This window comes from Gymnoscopelus braueri (assembly GCF_963280865.1).
Source record: "Gymnoscopelus braueri genome assembly, chromosome: 13".
NCBI lineage: Eukaryota > Metazoa > Chordata > Actinopteri > Myctophiformes > Myctophidae > Gymnoscopelus > Gymnoscopelus braueri.
The window spans coordinates 28,266,168-28,287,035 of NC_137615.1; the positions used below are offsets into that span (position 1 = coordinate 28,266,168).

Consider the following 20,868-nt stretch of genomic DNA (forward strand, 5'->3'; position numbering starts at 1 on the left):
TTGGTCTTGGTCTAAATTGGGTTAAACATTTGCCCTTTTGCTTCAGTAGGTTCACCAAACTGTTTGACATTCTAGAGTGTAGACCCGGGGTCCTCAACTCAAGTTTGTTTACATTTATATAACCAATGGGGCATGAAATTGACTTGGATTGAAAACAACAATAATATTGTAATTATTTAAACTTCCACAGTGCTTTCCATCACAACATTGTTTATTTGAAACTTCCCAGTAAGATATAAACCTGGTGAGACCTCATGAGTGCCAGAGGACCAGTGTTGTAGAATCCTCTTTTCTAGTCTCTCTCTCTCTCTAGTCTCATCATGGTTCTAGTTCTGGATCAGTACCACTTATAACATTTTGGACCAGTAATCACTACTCACCACACTGCTCTCTCTTTACCAGTTTCTCAATCAGGTGCCACCCCCGGCTCCTCCTCTCCCACCTGTCTCTGGAACCTCCCCCTCCCAGAAGCTGACCAATGGGACTGCTGCGCCAGGTGTTCAGAGGACTGCCATTTCGGCGACAGTGAAGGTGAGTGACATCAGCCAAAACCAAACAATGGACATCATTCTAATTAGGAAGCTGAGGTTGATGATCACTGTCATTGTACTTCCTCTCTTCTCTCCAGTCCCAGCCCAAGACAAACTCTGACCGCTCAGCCCAAAGACCTAAAAAACCTAAAGACAGCAAGCCTAAGGTGAGCATTTCTTGTCAGTGTGACGATAGTTAGTATGAAGTGTACCTGTTGAATAGTGCCAGGGTGTCTGCATTTTATTGTATTTAAACTTAACAGAGACTTCACTAGTTTGGCTGCAAACGTAAAATGTTTATTCTAAAGAGTATACAAAATTACTAATGGTAAATAGCCCCGATGGGGCTCTAAAGCCCACCCCAAACATCACCTGATGACAAGGACCTGCTAAAGGCAGGAGAGAACCCTAGGGCAGGAAAGGGAACAAAAAATTACCAACTTAATAGATAAAGACATGACTTTATACAGTACTGTATGGAGGAAACTCACACTCTCTGTCTGGTAGCACTATATGACTTGCAAGGCTTGCTGGTATTGGAGCAACCATTTTATAGGACAGCTATAAGCGGTGATATGGCTATCAAAATGTACGAATTACAGTATTGGAGCTACCTGCAATCTGGATGAATGTCACATAAAATGTCTCTGAACATTACAAATGCTGTGACCAATTCACAGATACCCAGGTGACGTGCAGGCGAGGATCAGAGAAGTGTAACATGTCAGAAAATATATCATTGCCTATCACAATTTTTTTAAATCATATTCAGAGTAGGCAGTAGCAGACAGTGAAGCCGAATTAATATAGGATTTGAGATCGAATGTGGGGAGACAGTGACACTGGGCGACATGAATGGTTTACCAGAGGGAGGAGCTGGCTGAGCTATTGTCAGATACTGGGATAGTAGGAGAATCAGGCTCAGGTACCCGGGCTGAGCCTTCAAGCTGCTGCAGATGGGAGTCCATGTCCGACAGGGTTGACACGGGTGGTCGTCACAGCGAGGAGGAGGGCAGCGGTGCTGCAGTAGGGTTGTCACGGGTGCTCGAACACGGGGGCAGTTGAGATTTCCTGGTGCAAACTTCCTCGGGCATAAGAAGTAGTAGGTTGGTCAGGTGCTGAAGAAAGATGCTCTCCTGAAGAATCACATCCTCTTTGTACTGGACTGTACTTCTTATAATAATAAACTTTATTCATAAGGCGCTTTTCGAAAACAGTGTTACAAAGTGCATTACAATGCCAAGATAAAAACCATCCATAAGGATAAACAGCAACAGTCAATTAAAATTCACAGATAAAATAAAACCAAAACATATACATAAACGTACATACACACACGCATATTGGAAAGTAACACAATTGAGACAACCAAATGTGCAAGGCAAGGGTACTAAAATCTAAGGAAAGGCCTTGGTATACAAATACGTTTTCTGGAGCGATTTAAAAGATGATGACTTATATCTTCTCTTGGATCTAGCCTTGCCCTTCCCTTTTCCTCACTGAGACTGTTGGAAGCCCGCAACTTGATCTTTTGTTACTTGATCATATGAAGTGATGAGTAGATCCACCATTGGGATGGGAAAAATGTGGGTCTGGCGAAACACAGAGCTCTGCTGCTCTCTCTCCTTGTATATGTTGGATAAAGTCGTGCCAGATTGTATGAGAATGATTAGGGGTGAATGAATTGAATGGGATGAGAGAGTTCAGTCTTCTACCATAAACTCACTGCTTATTATGTTATATGTTGCGTTGTGATGTATTGTGTTGTGTTGCACAGCATGGTGTGTATGTCGTACCCTGCCGTGCCATGTACCACATCTATCTATTGTGTTGTCTGTATAGATAAAGAAGTTGAAGTACCACCAGTACATACCTCCAGACCAGAAGGGGGATAAGGAGCCTCCTCCCCCGTTGGACTCCTCATATGCTAAGATCCTTCAACAACAGCAGCTCTTCCTGCAGCTCCAGATCCTCAACCAGCAAAAGCAGCACTACAACTACCACACCATCCTGCCTGCACCATCCAAGTGAGTCTCTCACTTAAACTTTGACTGACCAGTCAAAAGTCTGTGTCAAACCCCAGAAAGGGGTCAAATGCGGGAGAATCCAAGGGGAAATGTATGACGTGTTTATGTGTTGTCTGTAGAGCATCTGGTTTGTTTGGGTGTGTTTTGCAGTGTGTGTGTGTGTGTGTGTGTGTGTGTGTGTGTGTGTGTGTGTGTGTGGGTGTGTGTGTGTGTGTGTGTGTGTGTGTGTGTGTGTGTGTGTGTGTGTGTGTGTGTGTGTGTGTGTGTGTGTGTGTGTGTGTGTGTGTGTGTGTGTGTGTGTGTGTGTGTGTGTGTGTGTGTGTGTGGTCCTCTCTGTAAGTGTCTATTGAGTGTCAGCAAGCAGCACACAACTCGTTTCTCCTCACCAAAGTCAAAGAATTATTAGTCAATATTTTCCCCCGGGGGCCATGCAGTGTGGAGGCAGTGTTATTACAGCTAGTCAGAACTGCAAGTCTCAGCTGTCTTCTGTTTCCACTTCACTTTGGTGAGAAAGGTCTGTCATGAAGCAAACATGAAGAGACTAAACAGAATGCACAAAACAAATACGTCTCTGAAGCTGATAACATTTTAAAAGGGTGTTAACTAGAAAAGTGTGCTGTATCTGACAGATGTGTCTTTGATCTCATGACTACAGACACAGACACACCGAATTGTGTGATCTGTAGGGATAGTAGGAAATCTGTGGGAATAGAAAATGTGTTTGGCAGAAATCGGCCTAATGGTGACGCTATAACAGGACGATTTGAAACATTTGGGGTGGAGGTTCTTCTTTGGCCTACTGGGAGTGTGGCCACAGCGGTGCTTGTGGCATTTCCCACAAACTTTGAAAGCCAATCATAGTGATTCGGAATGGAATCCGAAAAATCGGGCAGATACATCTTGATCACATGATATGGTGTACCAATTTGGGTGAGGTTTGGACAAAACCGGTAGGAGTAGTAGCAAAAAGTGTTTTGCAAAAAGAAAACGCAACATGGCAGAAAACTTGGGTTGAAATGTGTGTGGCTTATTTGGGGACTTGCGTAATGATCCAAGTAATCCAAGGGAAAATAATTTTGATTGTATGACCTACTGTTCCAGAGTTATAGGCCAAAATGTGAATCTGCCTGTTATAGCGCCACCATGAGGCCGTTATGAAAAATGTAGGGTGGCACTTCCTTGGCCTAGTGGGAATGTGCGTGCAAAGTTTCACAGCAAAAGTTCGTGATTTGAGGTATTTTGTTCAAAACGGGCCACTCCTGCAAACTTTGGGAGCCAATCTTAGCCAATCATGACGGAATATGAAAAATCAGACAGATCCGTCTTGATCACATGACTATAGAGATAGTGTGTACCGATTTGCGCGATTTTTGGACAAAATCTGCTGGAGTAATATCAACAAAAGTGTTTTGCCTCCTGGTGGCACTATAACAGGCCGATGTAGAGGTCGTCGGGTAAGCCCGACCCCCCGAATACCCGAGGGTTCGACTCGGCTCGGTCTCGGGTCCATTCTCAATAAGTGACTCCGGGTCTGGGTCAGAATCGGTACCGATTGTCTCGAGGCTCTGACAGTGAAATGACGGGTCCAATAAAACCTGAGTGGAACCGATTATTGCAAAGTGAAAGTAATTACTAGTGCAAAGTGCAAACAAAAATCTCGCCACAAGATGGCACTAAAGGATTGGAGCGTCACATTCTGATGCGTCAAAGGTGAAGGTTCAAGCCAAAAGTTAGAAGTCGGGGCAGTTATATCATTTTGTTGATTGTTGATATTAACGTAACGTGTTGGTTAATGGTTCACAATGGTAAAACAATAGATTTTTCATAGCGTGTTGTTACCGGAATGCTCTGCAAAGCACGATGGAAATTCCAAACCCGATTATAATGATAAACAAGGGTCCGACATCTCTCGTTACTGCTCGGGTCCGGACCTCAGATTTCTAATAATAGCTCGGGTCCAGTCGGCTCCAGGTTGATTAATTGCTTACACTTAATTATGCACTGTGTATGGTGGTGTACATGGCCACCTCTCGTTCATCTACCTTTCATTCTCTCATTCTCTCTCTCTTTCCCACAGATCCCAGACAGATCAGCAGCGACCTGCCTCATCCTCTTCCATCTCCACCTCTGACCCTTCCCCACCCAAGCCCACTACCGCCCCGTCCACAGCAACCTCCAATCAGAGCGCTCAGAGCCGCCAGAGCTCCGCCCCCACAGCAGGGACCAAACCGACCTCTCTGCCACCCAACCTGGATGAAATGAAGGTTGGTTGACCTTTGCAGTGGGCAGATCTGAAACAAAATTGCGTGGTTGGTTATCACCTTGATGTAACCCTGACTCTTTGGACTCTAGTTTGAGGACGGTATATTGGCGCGATTTCAGCTGATAACTACCCAGCAGTGTTCCTAAGTACTTTGAGCCTGAACCGTCATCATGGATGTGACGTTCCTGATATGAGGGAGTCAGCAATAGTCCCTTGACAGTGTTTAATTAACTAGGCCGATGCTCCTTGGGAACAATGGCCGTTGGGAACGCATGCCCCTCCGGTTTTGCAATATATCCATTGTAACCGTTGTCCAAGTATTTAGTAAGTAGTATGCAGTATCCCTTATCATAGTACTTGGAGGTCAGTCCTATGATGTTGTATTGATAACATCAGGGATCTCCATATATGGGCATGAAAGGGACACAGACAGAGATCTCCATATAATAATAATAATAATAGTAAAATAATAATAACTTGAATTTATGTAGCACCTTTCATGAAATGCAGGGACGCTTTACATGAACAATGTATGGGCATAAAAGGGACGCAGCAGACAGACAGAGTGACAGATACTTCCAGACAAGTTCACTCCATCGGGTCCTTGGCGATACACATACCGATACGCACACCAAGTTTCTCGCATGCACGCACACACACACACACACACACACACACACACACACACACACACACACACACACACACACACACACACACACACACACACACACACACACACACACACACACACACACACACACACACACACACACACACACACACACACACACACACACACACACACACACACACACACAACCCCCTCACTCACTCACTTACTCACTCACTCACTCACTCACTCACTCACTCACTCACTCACTCACTCACTCACTCACTCACTCACTCACTCACTCTCATTCACTCACTCACTGACTCACTCTCGTTCACTCACTCACTCACTCACTTATTCACTCTCACTCACACAGACTTTCTGCATTTATAGATAGATGACAGCTAGCAATTATTACTGTACATTCCTCTTCCCGTTTATTTGGAGAACCACGTTGACTGGATAGGACACACAGACCAAGTTGGCAACATAAAATGCAATAAAAGCCAGTGTTCTTATGGAGGGTTATTGTTTTTAATGAGGGCCACCTCTTTAATCCATTAGCACCAGCTGTACTGATGCTGCTACTGTGTGTCAAACTGTCAAACTTACAAATCCACCAATTGTGCTGCTGGCGTTAAACATTGAAGTGTACCACCCTCAAACAAGAGGCCTAAGTGACAACGTCACATTGCTGTCTTTGGTTTCCTTGTTTGATCTTAACAAACCTTTCACATATTGTTATTTAATCAGTATGGTGCAGACTACAGACTCTCTCTGCTGACTATACGCTGTTCAGTTTATATGAGGTAATTGGTGGAAAGGACTTGACTTTTGCAAGAAAAAAATAATAACACCACTACCAAAATGTTGACACTGAAAAATGGCTGGTGTGCTCAGACCTGACAGAGTGATGGATTACTCTGTCATTATGCCTCCCTATTCTCTCTTTTCCTCTCATCCTTTCAAATGTTCCTCTTATATTTATCCTCCTCTATTGTTGTCCATTTGTCTTGACATTCTCTGTTTTTAATCTTTCCACTTTCTCTCTCTCTCTCTCTCTTTCTCTCCTGTCAGGTGGCTGAGCTGAAGGCGGAGTTAAAGTTGCGCAGTTTGCCCGTGTCTGGCACCAAGAACAACCTCATCGAGAGACTCACGACCTACCAGGAGCTGAACGGAGGGGGAGGAGGTGCAGGAGGAGGAGGCGTTGGTATTTCCTCTCCAACAGCAGGGGGCGCCACAGGGCCAGGGGCTGGAGGCGTCTCCAAAACCCATGATAACAATAACAACACATCACAACAACACCATCAGCACCACACCTCTCTGGCTCTCCTGTCAGGTGACTGGAAACGGTTGTTTGAATGGATGACTAAGGCTTGGTTCATGGTTTAGAGTATAACTGCACAATAGTACGACAAAACGGAAACATGATGAGGTGGAATTTGGTTAATAGAATTTGGTGGAATTTGTTTTATAGAAACATCCCAGTTATTAATATTATTACACCATGCAGGTAACTAAGACACATTTTATGAATGTAATTCAATTAAATCCCTCCATTATCTGTTTCTCCTACTGAGAACAGCCTATTATAGCACGGTGAGACATTCTGTCACAATTGAGCAATTTTAACAGATTAGGCTGTCTGCAGAAAACAATTGCTTTTTAAAGTATGTGATTATATGCAATCATCCAATTATATATTCATGAAAATATGTCGCTCCTTCAATAATCTTTTTCTTTTACTTTTCTTTTTTCAACTGAGCCTTGCCTAGGTGAAATGGAGTAAATGTTCTATTAGAGAATTGTATCTAATGTTCCGTCTCTCTCTTTATGAACCGTCATACGACCAGACGATGCAGGTGGCACAGTGACATCATTTGTCAACCATGCAGCGCCACCACAGCAGCTCCTGACCTTTGGTAGCACCCCGCCAGGCTCTCCCACACCCTCGGACCACTCTGTACCGGCTGCCTTGAGCCCACAAAACACAGGCTATGATGGGAACACGTTTGGAGAAATGGTCCGTAATATAGAACGTTAATCACTTTCATTATCGATTAATCTGTTGATTGCTTTTTAACATCGTTTGATGAATCTATTATGGTGAAATTGAAATTGAGTGTGATTGACTTTCCAATTTATGATGTAGAACAAAGACAAGCATTCACACTTTGATGAATTTGTATATAACACATTTACACAGTTACATGCGACTAAACCAAGTATTCAGTTACTAAAATTGTATTTGATTAATTTTCTGTCAATCAGTTAATCGATTGTTCAATTAACACCAACAGTGATTTCTACTGGTGGACCGGTGAAGCTTATTCAAGTTATTCTGAGTAAAGGCATTGGCAAATGCCCAAACTGTAAAATATAATTTCTTCCAGTTAAATCCCCCAGTGACATAACCCTACCCTACTTTCCATTTAACATTGGAGCAGGGTGTGTGAGCGTAAAGGCTTATCCACTTAGCAACCATCAAGTTGTAATTCAAGGGATTTAAAAAACAGATTCAGCATGTTTGAGCGTGTTGGAATTAAAGACAAATTCTGACCTATATTTTGTGGTTAACTTTTTTGTTTTGCTGATGCGATGATCCATTTGTGGATGCCTCTCGAGCTTCGAGCTTCATCGGATATCTATTTCATGTTTGTGTATTGTCGATTTTTTTTTTCAATGTTCAACATCAAAGCATGCATACTTATTTTTTTATATTCTTTGTTCTGTTCACCTTTTTGGAGGCGCTCTTCGACACCACTTCATCTGCAGTCATCATTTTACTTCTTTATTAAACTAAGAAACTTTTTAACAACCCTCTCTCTCCATTCCCCACTGCCCAATTTCTGTCCCTCTCACTTCCTCTTCATCTCTCTCTCTCTCACTTCCTCTTCATCTCTCTCTCTCTCTCTCTCTCTCTCTTCTCTCTCTCTCTCTTCATCATCCTATCCTCCCACACGTCCACTCCATTAAAACCTTTCTCCTGTTTCTCCATTTACCTGTCCCTTTTGTCCTCTCTCACGCAACCCCGCTCCAGGTGACTTCACCTCTGACCCAGCTGAGTCTCCACCCATCTTCAACCCCGCGGCTCTCCGTCATCCCCGCCGCCATTAAAGATGAGCCTCATTCCTCCACCCCTGGCATGCAGCCATGTGAGTTCTCCAGCAGAAAGGCCTCCTCTCTGCACAAACACAGCCAGGCTCTTCTGACCGCATCCTCCTTCTTCTGCGCCGCTGTGGACAAAGACAGGATGCTGCAGGAGAAAGACAAGCAGATAGAGGAGCTGACCCGGATGCTGAGGCAGAAACAGAGGCTGGTGGAGGCCCTCCGCCTGCAGCTGGAGCATGGGAAGAAAGGGGGAAAAGGAGCAATCAATGGAGGAGGAGGAGCGTTGGTCGCTGAGCCTGTGGTTCTGGTGAAAATAAAGGAAGAACCTCCCGACATCTCCCAAGCCCCTCCATCCTCACCCTCGTTTTTCTCATCCGCCCGTCCTCCGTCCTCCTCTCTTCCTACTCCTCCTCCACCTCCTCCTCCTGCTGCTGTTACTCCTGCCCACCCGCCGGCCTCCCTCGCCTTGCCGATGGACGTCATCAAGGTAACCATCAAACAGGAAGCTGTGGAGATGGAGGGGGAGGACGAGGAGGAGGAGCTGCTGACGTCGCGTGACTCCCAAACGCAGGGTACAGGGCAAGAGCGGATTCAGCTGCAGACCGTGACAGGACACACAAGTGGACAAACACAACTGCAGCAGCAGCAGCAGCTACGGCTGCAGCAGACAGCCTTGCAGTTGGCCCAGCAACACGCCATCGAGACGCTGTTGCTACAGCAGCAGCTGAACCTTCAAAACCGCCAGCAGAAACTGCAGAACCACAACCAGACGTTTCACAACCAACACAACCTGCAGAACCAGCAGAAACGCTCCCAGCAGAGGAAGAAGAAATCCCACAAGCAGCAGCTCAAGCAGCAGCAGCAGCTGTTGCAGTCTCAGCAGCAGTCCAAGCAGCAGCAGCAGCAGCAACAGTTGCAGCTGAAGCAGCAGATTCTGCTGAAGCAGCAGCAGACTTTGCTGTTGCAGCAACAAGTGAAACAACTACAGCAGCAGCAACAGCCAAAGCAACCACAGCAACAAGTCCACATGCAGACAAAGGTGCAGCTGAAGCAGCAGCAGTTGTTGCAGGTGAAACAGCAGCTGCTGATGCAACATAAACTGCAGGCCCAGCAACAGCAACACTCACAACAACAGGTCAGTGTTGACCCCTGGCCTCATCATGCCACCTGAGATAGAAACATATTACAGTAGTGCAGAGGGAAAGAAAACATTTAACCGTATAGTATAGTAAGATCATGTTTTGTGCAATAGTGAGAGAGAGAGCAAACTTCTGGATTTTTCTAGTCACAACATGTCACATGCAGAATAAGTTGAAAATATGGGGAAATTAATTAGTGCATTATTACTGGATATTGTTTTGAAGCCACCCCAGAGGCCTTTGCACAAGCCCCAAGACTGTAGCAGGTTAACACATTTTGTTTGGGATGCTTTGACCACACTGTCTCATTTTGAGCTGTGAATCAAATTATCCCTTTGAAAATGATCGCTGGTCTTCCACAGGTTTCTCAGGTGATCCTCAACCAACAGTCAGGCTTCAACCCTTCCTTCCCATTGGATCTGCTCAAGACAGGCTCAACCCCAACCTTGGTCACCGATAGTAATGGCAACCACTTCCTGATTGCACTGACCAATCACATGTCTGAGAACCAAGCAAGCGAAACGCCTGAGAACAAAGTAACCAATCACATTACACTGCAGGTACGTGGCTCATATACAGTTGATCCATTCTTATGCCGTGGCCCCTCCGAGAGCCGATGTGTGTCTATGTGTCTATCTATGTGTCTGTGTGCCTGCAAATCTAGTAAACCGATCAGTACCAACTTTCTTGTGCACACTGCCAGTAGGCAGAGAGACTATGTTTTGGATTCGCAACTGATAGGCCCTGTTCGTGTCAGATTACATTTTCTGCCATTTTTGTGTTTTCTTGAAAACCCACATTTTGCTGCTACTCCTACAGATTGTGTCCAAAACTCACACAAATCGGTACACATCATCTCTAGGGTCATGTGATCAAGATGTATGAGTCAGCTGGGTAGTAGGCAACCCGGCCTGGCAGAGACCTGTGCTCCGAGGAGCACACTTTTCTAGTTCACATATGTTTTATACTTGTTTTGAAATATTTAACTTACATTTTCTAATGGAAGTGATTTGGGCTCTGAACGGGCTGAAACTTTGGCCAACATTTGGAGTCATATATCATAGATATGTCATAGACGACAGACAGACGTCCACATAAATTCAATTTCTTTACAGTGTGGCTCTGCAAGAGGTCTGTGTCTCTGTGTCCGGAACTAATCTAGCAAACCGCTCGACCGATCAGTGCCAAACTTTGTATGCATGTCCCAGTAGTCTGCAGAATTACATCCAATATTTCTTTCACAAAAGTTTAAATTGTAAAATTATGTGTCAGTCTCCAACTTCCCTATTTTCATTTTTGATGCATGATTTTTAGCGACTGCAGTCTACTCCGACCAAGCTGCCAAGCCAATGCTCTCCTCAGTTGCCGGGTGCTGATACCCATTCAAAACTGGGGACGCCAACCAGGACTCAGAAAGTGCAAAACAGAAAGGTGAGTTGAATCATCAAGACTTGATGGGTCAATGTGTATTGACAGAATCCATTCCAGACATGCAGACCTGTCAAGAAGAACTAATCCAAAAGTCTTTGTGAAAGCTGTAAAAGTCCCTATTGTAATTTACCCCTGCAGTGGCACTCTCTGCTTCTAAACACGTAATGTTCTATGCCTTTTTCTTTTTACATATCCATATGTTCGTATCATTTCGTTCGTATCATATATAGTTCAAAGCCCATGTGATGATGCATAGATGAATGAAACACATTTCTATAGAAGGCACATATAGTTCTTGAACCAAGTGTTGGAGTTCAGCCCATGATGTCTTTTACCTCTCATTACGTAGTTCATGGAACCTCGTCAGACTACCATAAATAACCCAAACTAACTAACTTCCTACTAGTCAATGAGCCCTTCTTACTGTCCCCTTGGTGATAGCAGAACAGCGTCTTAATGTTCCATAAAGTGAGGATAAAGATGATTCGAGGAGAACTGCTCCAGTGAGTGCAATAACAGTGGAAATTAATGATGTCTGCTGTGTAAGACACTGACAGCAATCCTTGATAAGAGCAGTTGACAGTAGGCTAATGTATTGTGATGTGAATATTATTACTCTGCTAATTACTCGGGTGGCATCTTCCATTACCATGATTTATGTCTTTCACACAGCAGGAACAAAGACCATGTTGTATCGCTCCTAATTGAGATGTACTCTGTTCTGCAGTGCAGGTGTGCTAGGGTGAACGGCCCTTTCAGCAAAGACTGAGAGTGCCAGGTTTTGATTTTGATTAAGAGCAGAGAGAGAGAGAGAGAGAGAGTTGCTCATGCACATTGTTTCTGTTGTTTGTCTTCATTTGCCAGTTTTAGTCGCGGCAATAGAAAAAAGGTTGGTTTGGTGAGAATGTCACAGAGGATTTTATGCCACCAAAGTCTATTCAAATACAATTTAGACATACTGTACACAGTGGAAGGTCGAATATACTTTCCCCTCTCCCTTAAAACCTTGTTTTTTATGTCCTTTTTATGACCTTTGAGCACCAAAAACATACATTTAACATGTAACATCTAAGTATTTATGTGTTAAATGTACTTTTGGGGATTTTGTTGTTGTTGTACTTTTGTGTTATATTCTCCAAATACTGTTCCCTTGCTATGATCTCTTACAGTTAGTTGTTATGTTGTTTGATTGAAGGTGCAGAAGGCGGGACTTGAAATGCCAACAGAACAATCCCAACAGGAAGTCAGTCAGTCATTCTCAGCTCCGCCCAGTCTGCAACCTTTCTTCCTGGATGAGGAGACAGATACCTCTGGGAAAGACATCTTGTCGCCTACCTCTCAAACGGTAAGCTGTCCAAAGATAACACCGTTTATTTCTCTTCAGTGTGAGTTTGACATTACCTGTCACACAACAATAATTGACAGGCATAGATGCATAGTCATTAGATGTTACTCACATTGGGACTGGATTTTCTCAACTAGATGTGTAAATAGGTCTAGTTGAGCTCTATTTACACAATGTAGTAAAACAAAATGTAACACAATCTTTATTATCAGGTCTCCAGAATGTACTGTAAGTGAAATGACATTGTGGTGTAGCCATAGCCATTTTACATGGTTGTACTACTTTTTTGAAAAAAGGATTAGGTTATGCACATCTCCACAGTTCTGTCAGGATGAATGGATAAAGACAACTTATGAAGGATAAGATATTTTTATTTAACTCTTTGACTGCGGACGACGCGATAACGCGTCAAGTGCTACTTTGTCCAGTTGGCCGTCGACGCGCTCGACGCGCTGGACGCGCGTTCATTGTTTAATCTCTGATTGCGCTATGCTGCTTAATATTCAATGTTATTCTCAAGTTCCACTTACTTCACGGACATCTGCATCCGGTTTCATGACCTGGATTCCGTTTCCGGTTTTTGATTCTTTTCCCCAGTCATTTTCGTCCAAAATAGGTAAATAAACGGTCTTTCACACGGTATGACGGACAAACGGACAGTTTCTCTTCTATAATCTATGGTCTGGGTGACGATCAGTCATCGCCGTCGTATATCACAACGTAATTTTCGCCGATCAAAACAATGGGGGGGACGTCACATCCGTTTTCATGTTTTTCCTTGTCTAATCTATGAAGAAGGGTGAGAGAGACCCAACGACATGATCAAAGCTGTCATGTGCTGCGCCCTAGTGGCGGATTTGTGCTGGGTCTTTACATTATGTGTCCTTAAATTATTTTCATGAGAAAAATTCAAAATATAAAAATAAAAAAACACGAAAATTGCTGGCACTGGGGGAGTACTTTATGAAAATACTCTGGCAGTCAAAGAGTTAATATGAAATCATTATGGTATAATATATTTATTATGGTTTGGCAATGAATTGGATCTGTTTTAGGTACTCTGATAAAGCGCATCTCCCAACCATAGGGACTCCGAATCCCCCGTACATAAACAGCAGATCAAAAGACCAAAACGACAGGTGGTAGCTGGGGTGGTGGAGGGTGAGCAGCAATTTGAGCAAGACAGCAGTGACAGCAGCAGCAATAAATAGCATGAGCGCAGGATGAGAAGTGCCAGGCGCGACGTTCATTTTCTTTAAACACGGAGCTGGACTCAAAAATAAACAAGTGAAGAAAAAGGAAACGACCGCACACGATAGGTTGCTCTCTCGTCTTAAAGGAGAAGTTCACCCAAAAAAAATCTTATTTTCTATCAATTACACACCCCATGAAGCCTTGATTTCATGGATTTATTTTTGTTTTTGTGGCATTCCTAAGACAATAATTTGATGACCGTCTTTTATTTATTATTTTAACCAAACAACAACGTTTCGCCCATGCAGGGCTTCATCAAGTTCATCATGTACTCCTTTTTATAAGCAGGCACTGTAGAAATGTCCGGTGAAATATATACAAATTATCGTATTTATATTTTTCTCTCTTTTTCACATAGTTTTTCTGTTCTCATTCATTTCCTTTCTACCTGTCCTTCTTTTACATTTCCCTTTGTTTCCTTAACCATTCCTTTCCTCCAGGAGGAGTTGTGTCCTGGTCTGGACCATGAGGAGTTGTTCAGTCCTCTTCAGTCTCCAGCTTCTATCAAGACAGCTGTCTCATCACCTGATGACAAGGTGTGGTTCTCTCACTGCTCACTGGCTTTGCTCTCCCATTGCTGTGTTCAAATATGATGTTACAGTACATTGCTTGTTGCATTGCAACACAGGTACCAGAACTGGCCAGATGTTAAAGGAGGAGTTCACCCAAAAAAAATTACTTATTTTCTATCAATTGCACACCCTATGAAGCCTTGAATCCATGCATTCTTTTTTGTTTTTGTCACATTCCTAAGCTAATAATTTGATTCCCGTCTCCTACCGGCTAATGTATCCGGTAGGAGACACAAAGTAGATTATTTGTGTCTCCTACCGGAAATACACACGGTCATCAAATTATTGTCTTAGGAATACCACAAAAACTAAAATAAATCCATGAAATCTTGTGTAATTGATAGAAAATAAGAATTGTTTTGGGTGAACTTCTCCTTTAAGTTAGGCTACTGAAGTTATACCAAGTTATATCGTGAAATGAAGTTATGTACCATGACATTAAGTCATGCACCGTGATGTACTGTATCATGACATGATGTTATGTTATGGTGATATTAAGTCATGTATCGTGATGTACAGTACCGTGATTTGAAGTCATGGACCATGACATTATGTATGTTAGATTGAGTCGCGTTGCTGTGTGATGTGAATGAGTGGACAAAGTTATAAACCTGTGTTGTTTGTGTCTCTACTTCAGGAGAACGCTGAGCATATGGATGACCTTTTTGACATCCTGGTTCAGACTGGAGGTAAGAGACATGTTGATCCTGTTCTGTTCTGTTCTGTTCTGTTCTGTTCTGTTCTGTTCTGTTCTGTTCTGTAAAACCTGATTTCTTAATGTATTCCCCCAGCCTTACTGTAGCATTTGACTAGTACCATATACAGTAGTAATAATGTAAAAATAATGAATGATGTCTTTTCTCTCAGAAATCTCCTCCTCCTTCAAGTCAGCTCCAGACCCCTCCCTGGCTTGCTTCCACTCCAGCTTCAGCTCCACCTGCCACTCCTCCCCTCCACCCTCTCCGCTCCAGCTGGTGCTGTCTCCACCCTCCCCACCCACAGCTGACATCCCTCAGCCTCCGCTCCCGCCCCAGCAGGAGCCGCAGCCCCCGCCAACCACCACCACAGAAGAAGAAGAAGTAGATCACTTCAGCAACTCAGGAAAGGGACGCCTGGAGGACTTCCTGGAAAGCACCACGGGCAAGCCTCTCCTGGGGGCGGAGCCTGGCTGCCCGATGACATTGATCGATGACCTCCACAGCCAGATGCTGAGCACCCCCAGCATCCTGGACCACCCGTCGTCCCCCATGGACACCTACGATCTGGGCTACGACGTGAGCGACCCTTCAGACGGAGTGGGGAGCTTTGGGGGACAGACGCTGGACAGTATGGACTGGCTGGACCTCACCATGGTAGGAAGAGGGGGTGAGGAGACCCCCGCCTTGGCCCCATTGGGACCACCGACGCCCCCCAGTGTCTTCTCCGCAGACTTCCTGGACAGTTCTGACCTGCAGATCCACTGGGACTCCTGCTTATAGCCCATAATGCTCATTTGCATTCACATGGACAGCACATGCGTACTTGTACGCACGTGCAAACAAATACTTCACTGCTGATCGCTTGATTTTGAAGCGCTGTTATAGTGTCTTCTGGCACACTGGCATGTTGAATGTCCACACGCTTCCTCATGTATGCACTGTATGTGCTGAGTTTTGCGCAAACACGTATCAGGCGGGTACTATATCTATATTTGTTCATCATTTCGGCAACACAATGGGAATTTAGACACAGATGTTCATAACTTTTTAAATGAGCCTTTTAGCTGTTGCTTGCCTTTGGTCATTTGTTTATAAGGTCACAGCTAGCTATATAATCAAAAAGTAAAGCAAATAGAACCTAGTTCAAACTAAAGAAAATCCTTTTTAGGTAAACACTATAGCTAGTCAGACAGCCAAAGTCTAAGTCAATGATGTTTAGCAGATGTAGTGTTGAGTCACCAGGTTCAGTAGATTGTGTCATCAGGGCTTTATTGATATATTCTGAACATGCACTGTTACTTTCAAATGCTAAATGTCAGTGTTTCTCCTGGATATTGTTTTCTCTAGTCATGGTGACGAATGTAGTGGTAATTTGTTAACGCTACTGTAGGTATTTGTCATAGTTTTGCTCATAGTTTGGTTCCAGAGAAGGTTGAATAGCTGAATACTGTATGTTCTCATTTGGAACACTTTGCAAAACAATAGGCATGTAACGATTCACTCAACTCACGATACGATTTGAATCACGGTACTAGGTTCACAATACGATTTTTCAAGATTTTTCACGATTTCTTAAACACAAAATTATTTTCCAGACAAATGTTCTTCTCTTTTATTCTTTTACAATACCGTGTTTTCTCTTATCCTCTTTTCAATACAGGAGCAAATGACTGAAAACACATTTTTATCAATTCTCTTACAAAGATCCGGTATTTTCTTCTCCTTTTTTTTATGCGCCCTCTGCTGTTTGCATCGTGATACATTTTTTATTAAATCAATTAAAATGTTCACCAGTTTGAATCGATTTTAATTGATTTATGATAATCGTTACATGCCTACAAAACAATAATCTTTACAAGTACATTACATAAGGGATTTATTTTTTGTAGTGGGCCTGGCATAGTGCCTAAAGTTAGTGTACCAGACTAAAGGCGGTTACACACCGGCGAATATGCGAATATACGCAAAATTCGGACTCGTTCCGAATAATTAAAAGACGCTTTTTTTCGCTCCGCGAAACTGGTGTGGAAGCTTGCATTGACTTTATAAGGTTTTTTAAAAAAACGTATTATTCGCATGAAAAAAATCGCCCCGGTGTGTAAGGACCTTAAGACTTGTGTTTGGACCTGTGTCCCTTCATGTTTTATTCTAGAAAAAGGGGCTAAAGAGTGGCTAAAGATTAACTTACTGTTCCTTCTTTACGTGAGCATTTACATGTAGCCTACAGTATATCATCACAGCAGTCCCTAAGATACTCTGCAGACCCAAGATATTTATAATAGCTTAGCTTTATTTAAGTTGAGAGAGAGAAAAATCGTTAGAAAATATTGCATTTACTGTCACAAGCCAAAGCATGTATTCTGAAATCTAGGCGGGTCTTCATTTAACAAACTGAAGAAGTGGTTTTGAGATGTTTTGCGCTGACCTGGTAACACATTCACAATACGTTAGTTAATGGAAGATTAGGCCATGAAAACAGTATGGGAAAGCTCAGGGACACTTTTAAAGTCCTTTCCACACCAGGAGTGTTCATTTCATGCGGTTAATTCACATTAATTTAAACTGCTGTTTGTGTCATGAGTACATCCACACACAATGCTAAATTACGCTGTATTTAAAGCAACTTCATTTTTATCATATTCTTTTAAAACAAAGTTGATGTTTCACTGCAAATAAAAGCATCAACGTATATGAATGAGACATCACCAAATCAATAGTTTTATGTGAAATACTCGCCGACGCATTTTCGGGATTTTTTTTCATCACGCTCCAGGTGTATGGACCTTTTAAGTTGAAAATACAGATTCAAACAGTGATATTCTAGTATTTCCCCTTTAACATTTTTTAATTTTGCTTGGATATATAATTTGAGGACGTGACACTGTAAAACTTAAGGTCTTATTTTCATTTTGCTTGTCATGACATTTGTATTTCATGAGTGAGTATGTTCTTTTTTAGAATATTCAGGCTTCTGAATGTATTCAAGAAATAATAATGCCCTTACTTTATCACATCATACACTGTTTGACGCATATAGTGTACATTTAAACTCATATTCACAATAATTGCAAGTTGCAATATAATAAGAATTGGATGTTGACATTTAAATTTCTTATTTATTTGTAGTATTGAAAACTACAATAGTTTTCATATACTTCTCCTCTGACTGTGCACTATTCACTGATGAGTGTGCACACAGCGCACACACACAGAGACACAGGTTTCATATGTACTTGATACACTATGTTAAAATTTGTGAGGATGGGATCTTTTTGATATTGTTACTGCTATTGTTATTTCATCGTCCTGTACTGTATCAGTACATTTGCCAATGGAGAAATAGATTATAATGGAATCGTTTCTCCTTAATACGTCTTGCAATGTTGTATGGATGCCAGTTTTGACACTGAGTGAGCATGTATTATAATGCAAATGTGTCAATGTAGTTTGGATTTTTATGATTTTTTTGTCCTTTATTTATAAAAATATTTGGCTATGGAACCTTAGGCAGTACAGGTTCATGTGTAGTGTGAGAAACTTAGTTTATGACATAATGTCTGTATTCTGCATATAAAGCCCTATTTTTGCACCCTCGGAAACTTGTACAGAACATTTACACACACACGCACGCACGCACGCATGCACACACACACACACACACACACACACACACGCTTGTTTGAGGTTAACATTTTCAGCGTTTGCTGCTTCTATCCCCATAAACGGCACCTTAATAATAATAATAATAATAATAATAGTAATGATAAATGTAATAATACTGCTAATAATAATACATCAGACATATACTTGATAACCAAAGATGCTTTACATAAACAGAACAAATAACTTTATTAAAAAGTGTTTTACTAATGTTATACTTTGTTTGTATTACATGGTCAGAGACATGCACTCAGTGGCCTGAAATATTAATGAGCCACTAAAATGCTCCAGAGAGCTACAATAATGATAGCAAAAATAGCTGATCTACATGCTCACAACACGTTGCAACACAATGAGCTGTGAGTTTGTAGATCTGTATTGCTTGCTGAATGTTCACATATTTTCACAGAATGTTAGCTGTTATGACAGAATAGGGAGACTAGGGTTCATGTGGTTAAATTAACCCTCAAGAGTTTGCAATGTATTCATCGTTTATTAACAAATGTCCTAATTAATGGGGGATGCAAACCAAAGGTTTCTGTAACATGTTATCCATACAGCACACCTTGGTGTGATACTGTATATAATGGCTGGGGTGTTTATTACAATGTCCTTGTTTGTCTGACTTTGCACTTAAGTTGTCTCGTTTAAGAAATACATTGGACTTTTGAGAAGTCATCATTTTGATTTTATATCATTCTGCAAGATTGCTAACAGTTTCACCACTGTGAAAGTCAATAGGGGGAAAAAAGTGATTGTATTTCTGGTGTGATATAGAGGCATTATAAATATTAAGATATAAAGCTATAATTATAAGTTTGACAGTTTAAAATACAAACTTAGGTCCTTCAAATAGTTGAATAGAGAAAAGCTGAGATGTGTTTGATTTAATTTTGCCTCAACTGCAGGATATTCAAAGCCTGGCAAAGTGAAGAAACTTTCATCAAGCATGGCAACGTTTTGAAGTTTGATATATTATCCTACAGTTTGTTTCTCTGCTGTATTGGTTCCTAACCTGCTTCATGTAAATGACTGGCATTGTTATACATTGTGTTTTAATGTGTGGACTGAGATGAGGGGAAGTAGTATGAGTTTAATTAGTCATTTTAAAAATGTTTCTTTTTCTTAAAAAAAGAGTTTATTAAAAAAATCAGTAATCATCATCAGCAAATGATTGGACTAATTTATAAAACAAAACAATATTTACACATCAATGTTTCACAATTAATACCAAAACCCACAGTGAATGGTTCAACACAAGAATCATCAACAGAGGTGATAATGTGATCTTAAAATGTACCAACTGAAATAAAATGTAATACTACACAGACAAAGCTTGCTACGACAAAACAAGCCTTTGCACACTCACACATATACATACATACTGAAATTGGTCAGTATCATGGTCAGCACGATGTCAGTATCATGGTCAGTAACATGTCAGTATAATGGTCAGTATCATGTCAGTATCATGGTCAGCATTATGTCAGTATCATGGTCAGTAACATGTCAGTGTCATGTCAGTATCATGGTCAGTATCATGGTCAGCATTATGTCAGTATCATGGTCAGTAACATGTCAGTGTCATGTCAGTATCATGGTCAGTATCGTGGTCAGTATCATGGTCAGTATCATGTCAGTATCATAGACAGTATCATGTCAGTGTCATGTCAGTATCATGTCAGTATCATGGTCAGTATCATGTCAGTATCGTGGTCAGTATCATGGTCAGTATCATGTCAGTATCATAGACAGTATCATGGCCAGTATCATGTCAGTATCATGGTCAGCATTATGTCAGTATCATGGTCAGTAACATGTCAGTATCATGGTCAGTAACATGTCAGTGTCATGTCAGTATCATGTCAGTATCATGGTCAGTATCATGTCAGTATCGTGGTCAGTATCATGTCAGTATCATAGACAGTATCATGGTCAGTAACATGTCAGTGTCATGTCAGTATCATGTCTGTATCATGGTCAGTATCATGTCAGTATCATGTCAGTATCATGGTCAGTAACATGTCAGTATCATAGACAGTATCATGTCAGTATCATGGTCACATGATGTCAGTATCATGACCAGTATCATGTCAGTATCATGACCAGTATCATGTCAGTATCATGGTCAGTATCATGGCCAGTATCATGTCAGCATCATGGTCAGTAATACACCCAAAACATACATCAACAGGCAGGCATCCACACAATAACATGTACCTACA

At 42.0% G+C, this 20,868-nt stretch overlaps 1 protein-coding gene across 2 annotated transcripts in view; it reads left to right on the plus strand.

Moving 5' to 3' along the window:
• Positions 1 to 19,796, plus strand: part of LOC308099129 (myocardin-related transcription factor A-like) — a 73,050-nt gene extending 53,254 nt beyond the window's left edge. For both annotated transcript variants that reach the window (XM_080447737.1, XM_080447738.1), the window contains 13 exons: positions 403 to 531; positions 629 to 697; positions 2,373 to 2,557; positions 4,635 to 4,821; positions 6,511 to 6,772; positions 7,287 to 7,456; positions 8,474 to 9,679; positions 10,046 to 10,243; positions 10,998 to 11,114; positions 12,310 to 12,459; positions 14,154 to 14,249; positions 14,923 to 14,974; positions 15,153 to 19,796. In XM_080447737.1, coding sequence (XP_080303863.1) covers positions 403 to 531; positions 629 to 697; positions 2,373 to 2,557; positions 4,635 to 4,821; positions 6,511 to 6,772; positions 7,287 to 7,456; positions 8,474 to 9,679; positions 10,046 to 10,243; positions 10,998 to 11,114; positions 12,310 to 12,459; positions 14,154 to 14,249; positions 14,923 to 14,974; positions 15,153 to 15,763 — 3,432 coding nt within the window. In that variant the 3' untranslated portion in view covers positions 15,764 to 19,796. The remainder of the gene's footprint in view (positions 1 to 402; positions 532 to 628; positions 698 to 2,372; positions 2,558 to 4,634; positions 4,822 to 6,510; positions 6,773 to 7,286; positions 7,457 to 8,473; positions 9,680 to 10,045; positions 10,244 to 10,997; positions 11,115 to 12,309; positions 12,460 to 14,153; positions 14,250 to 14,922; positions 14,975 to 15,152) is intronic.
• Positions 19,797 to 20,868: the final 1,072 nt, after the last annotated feature.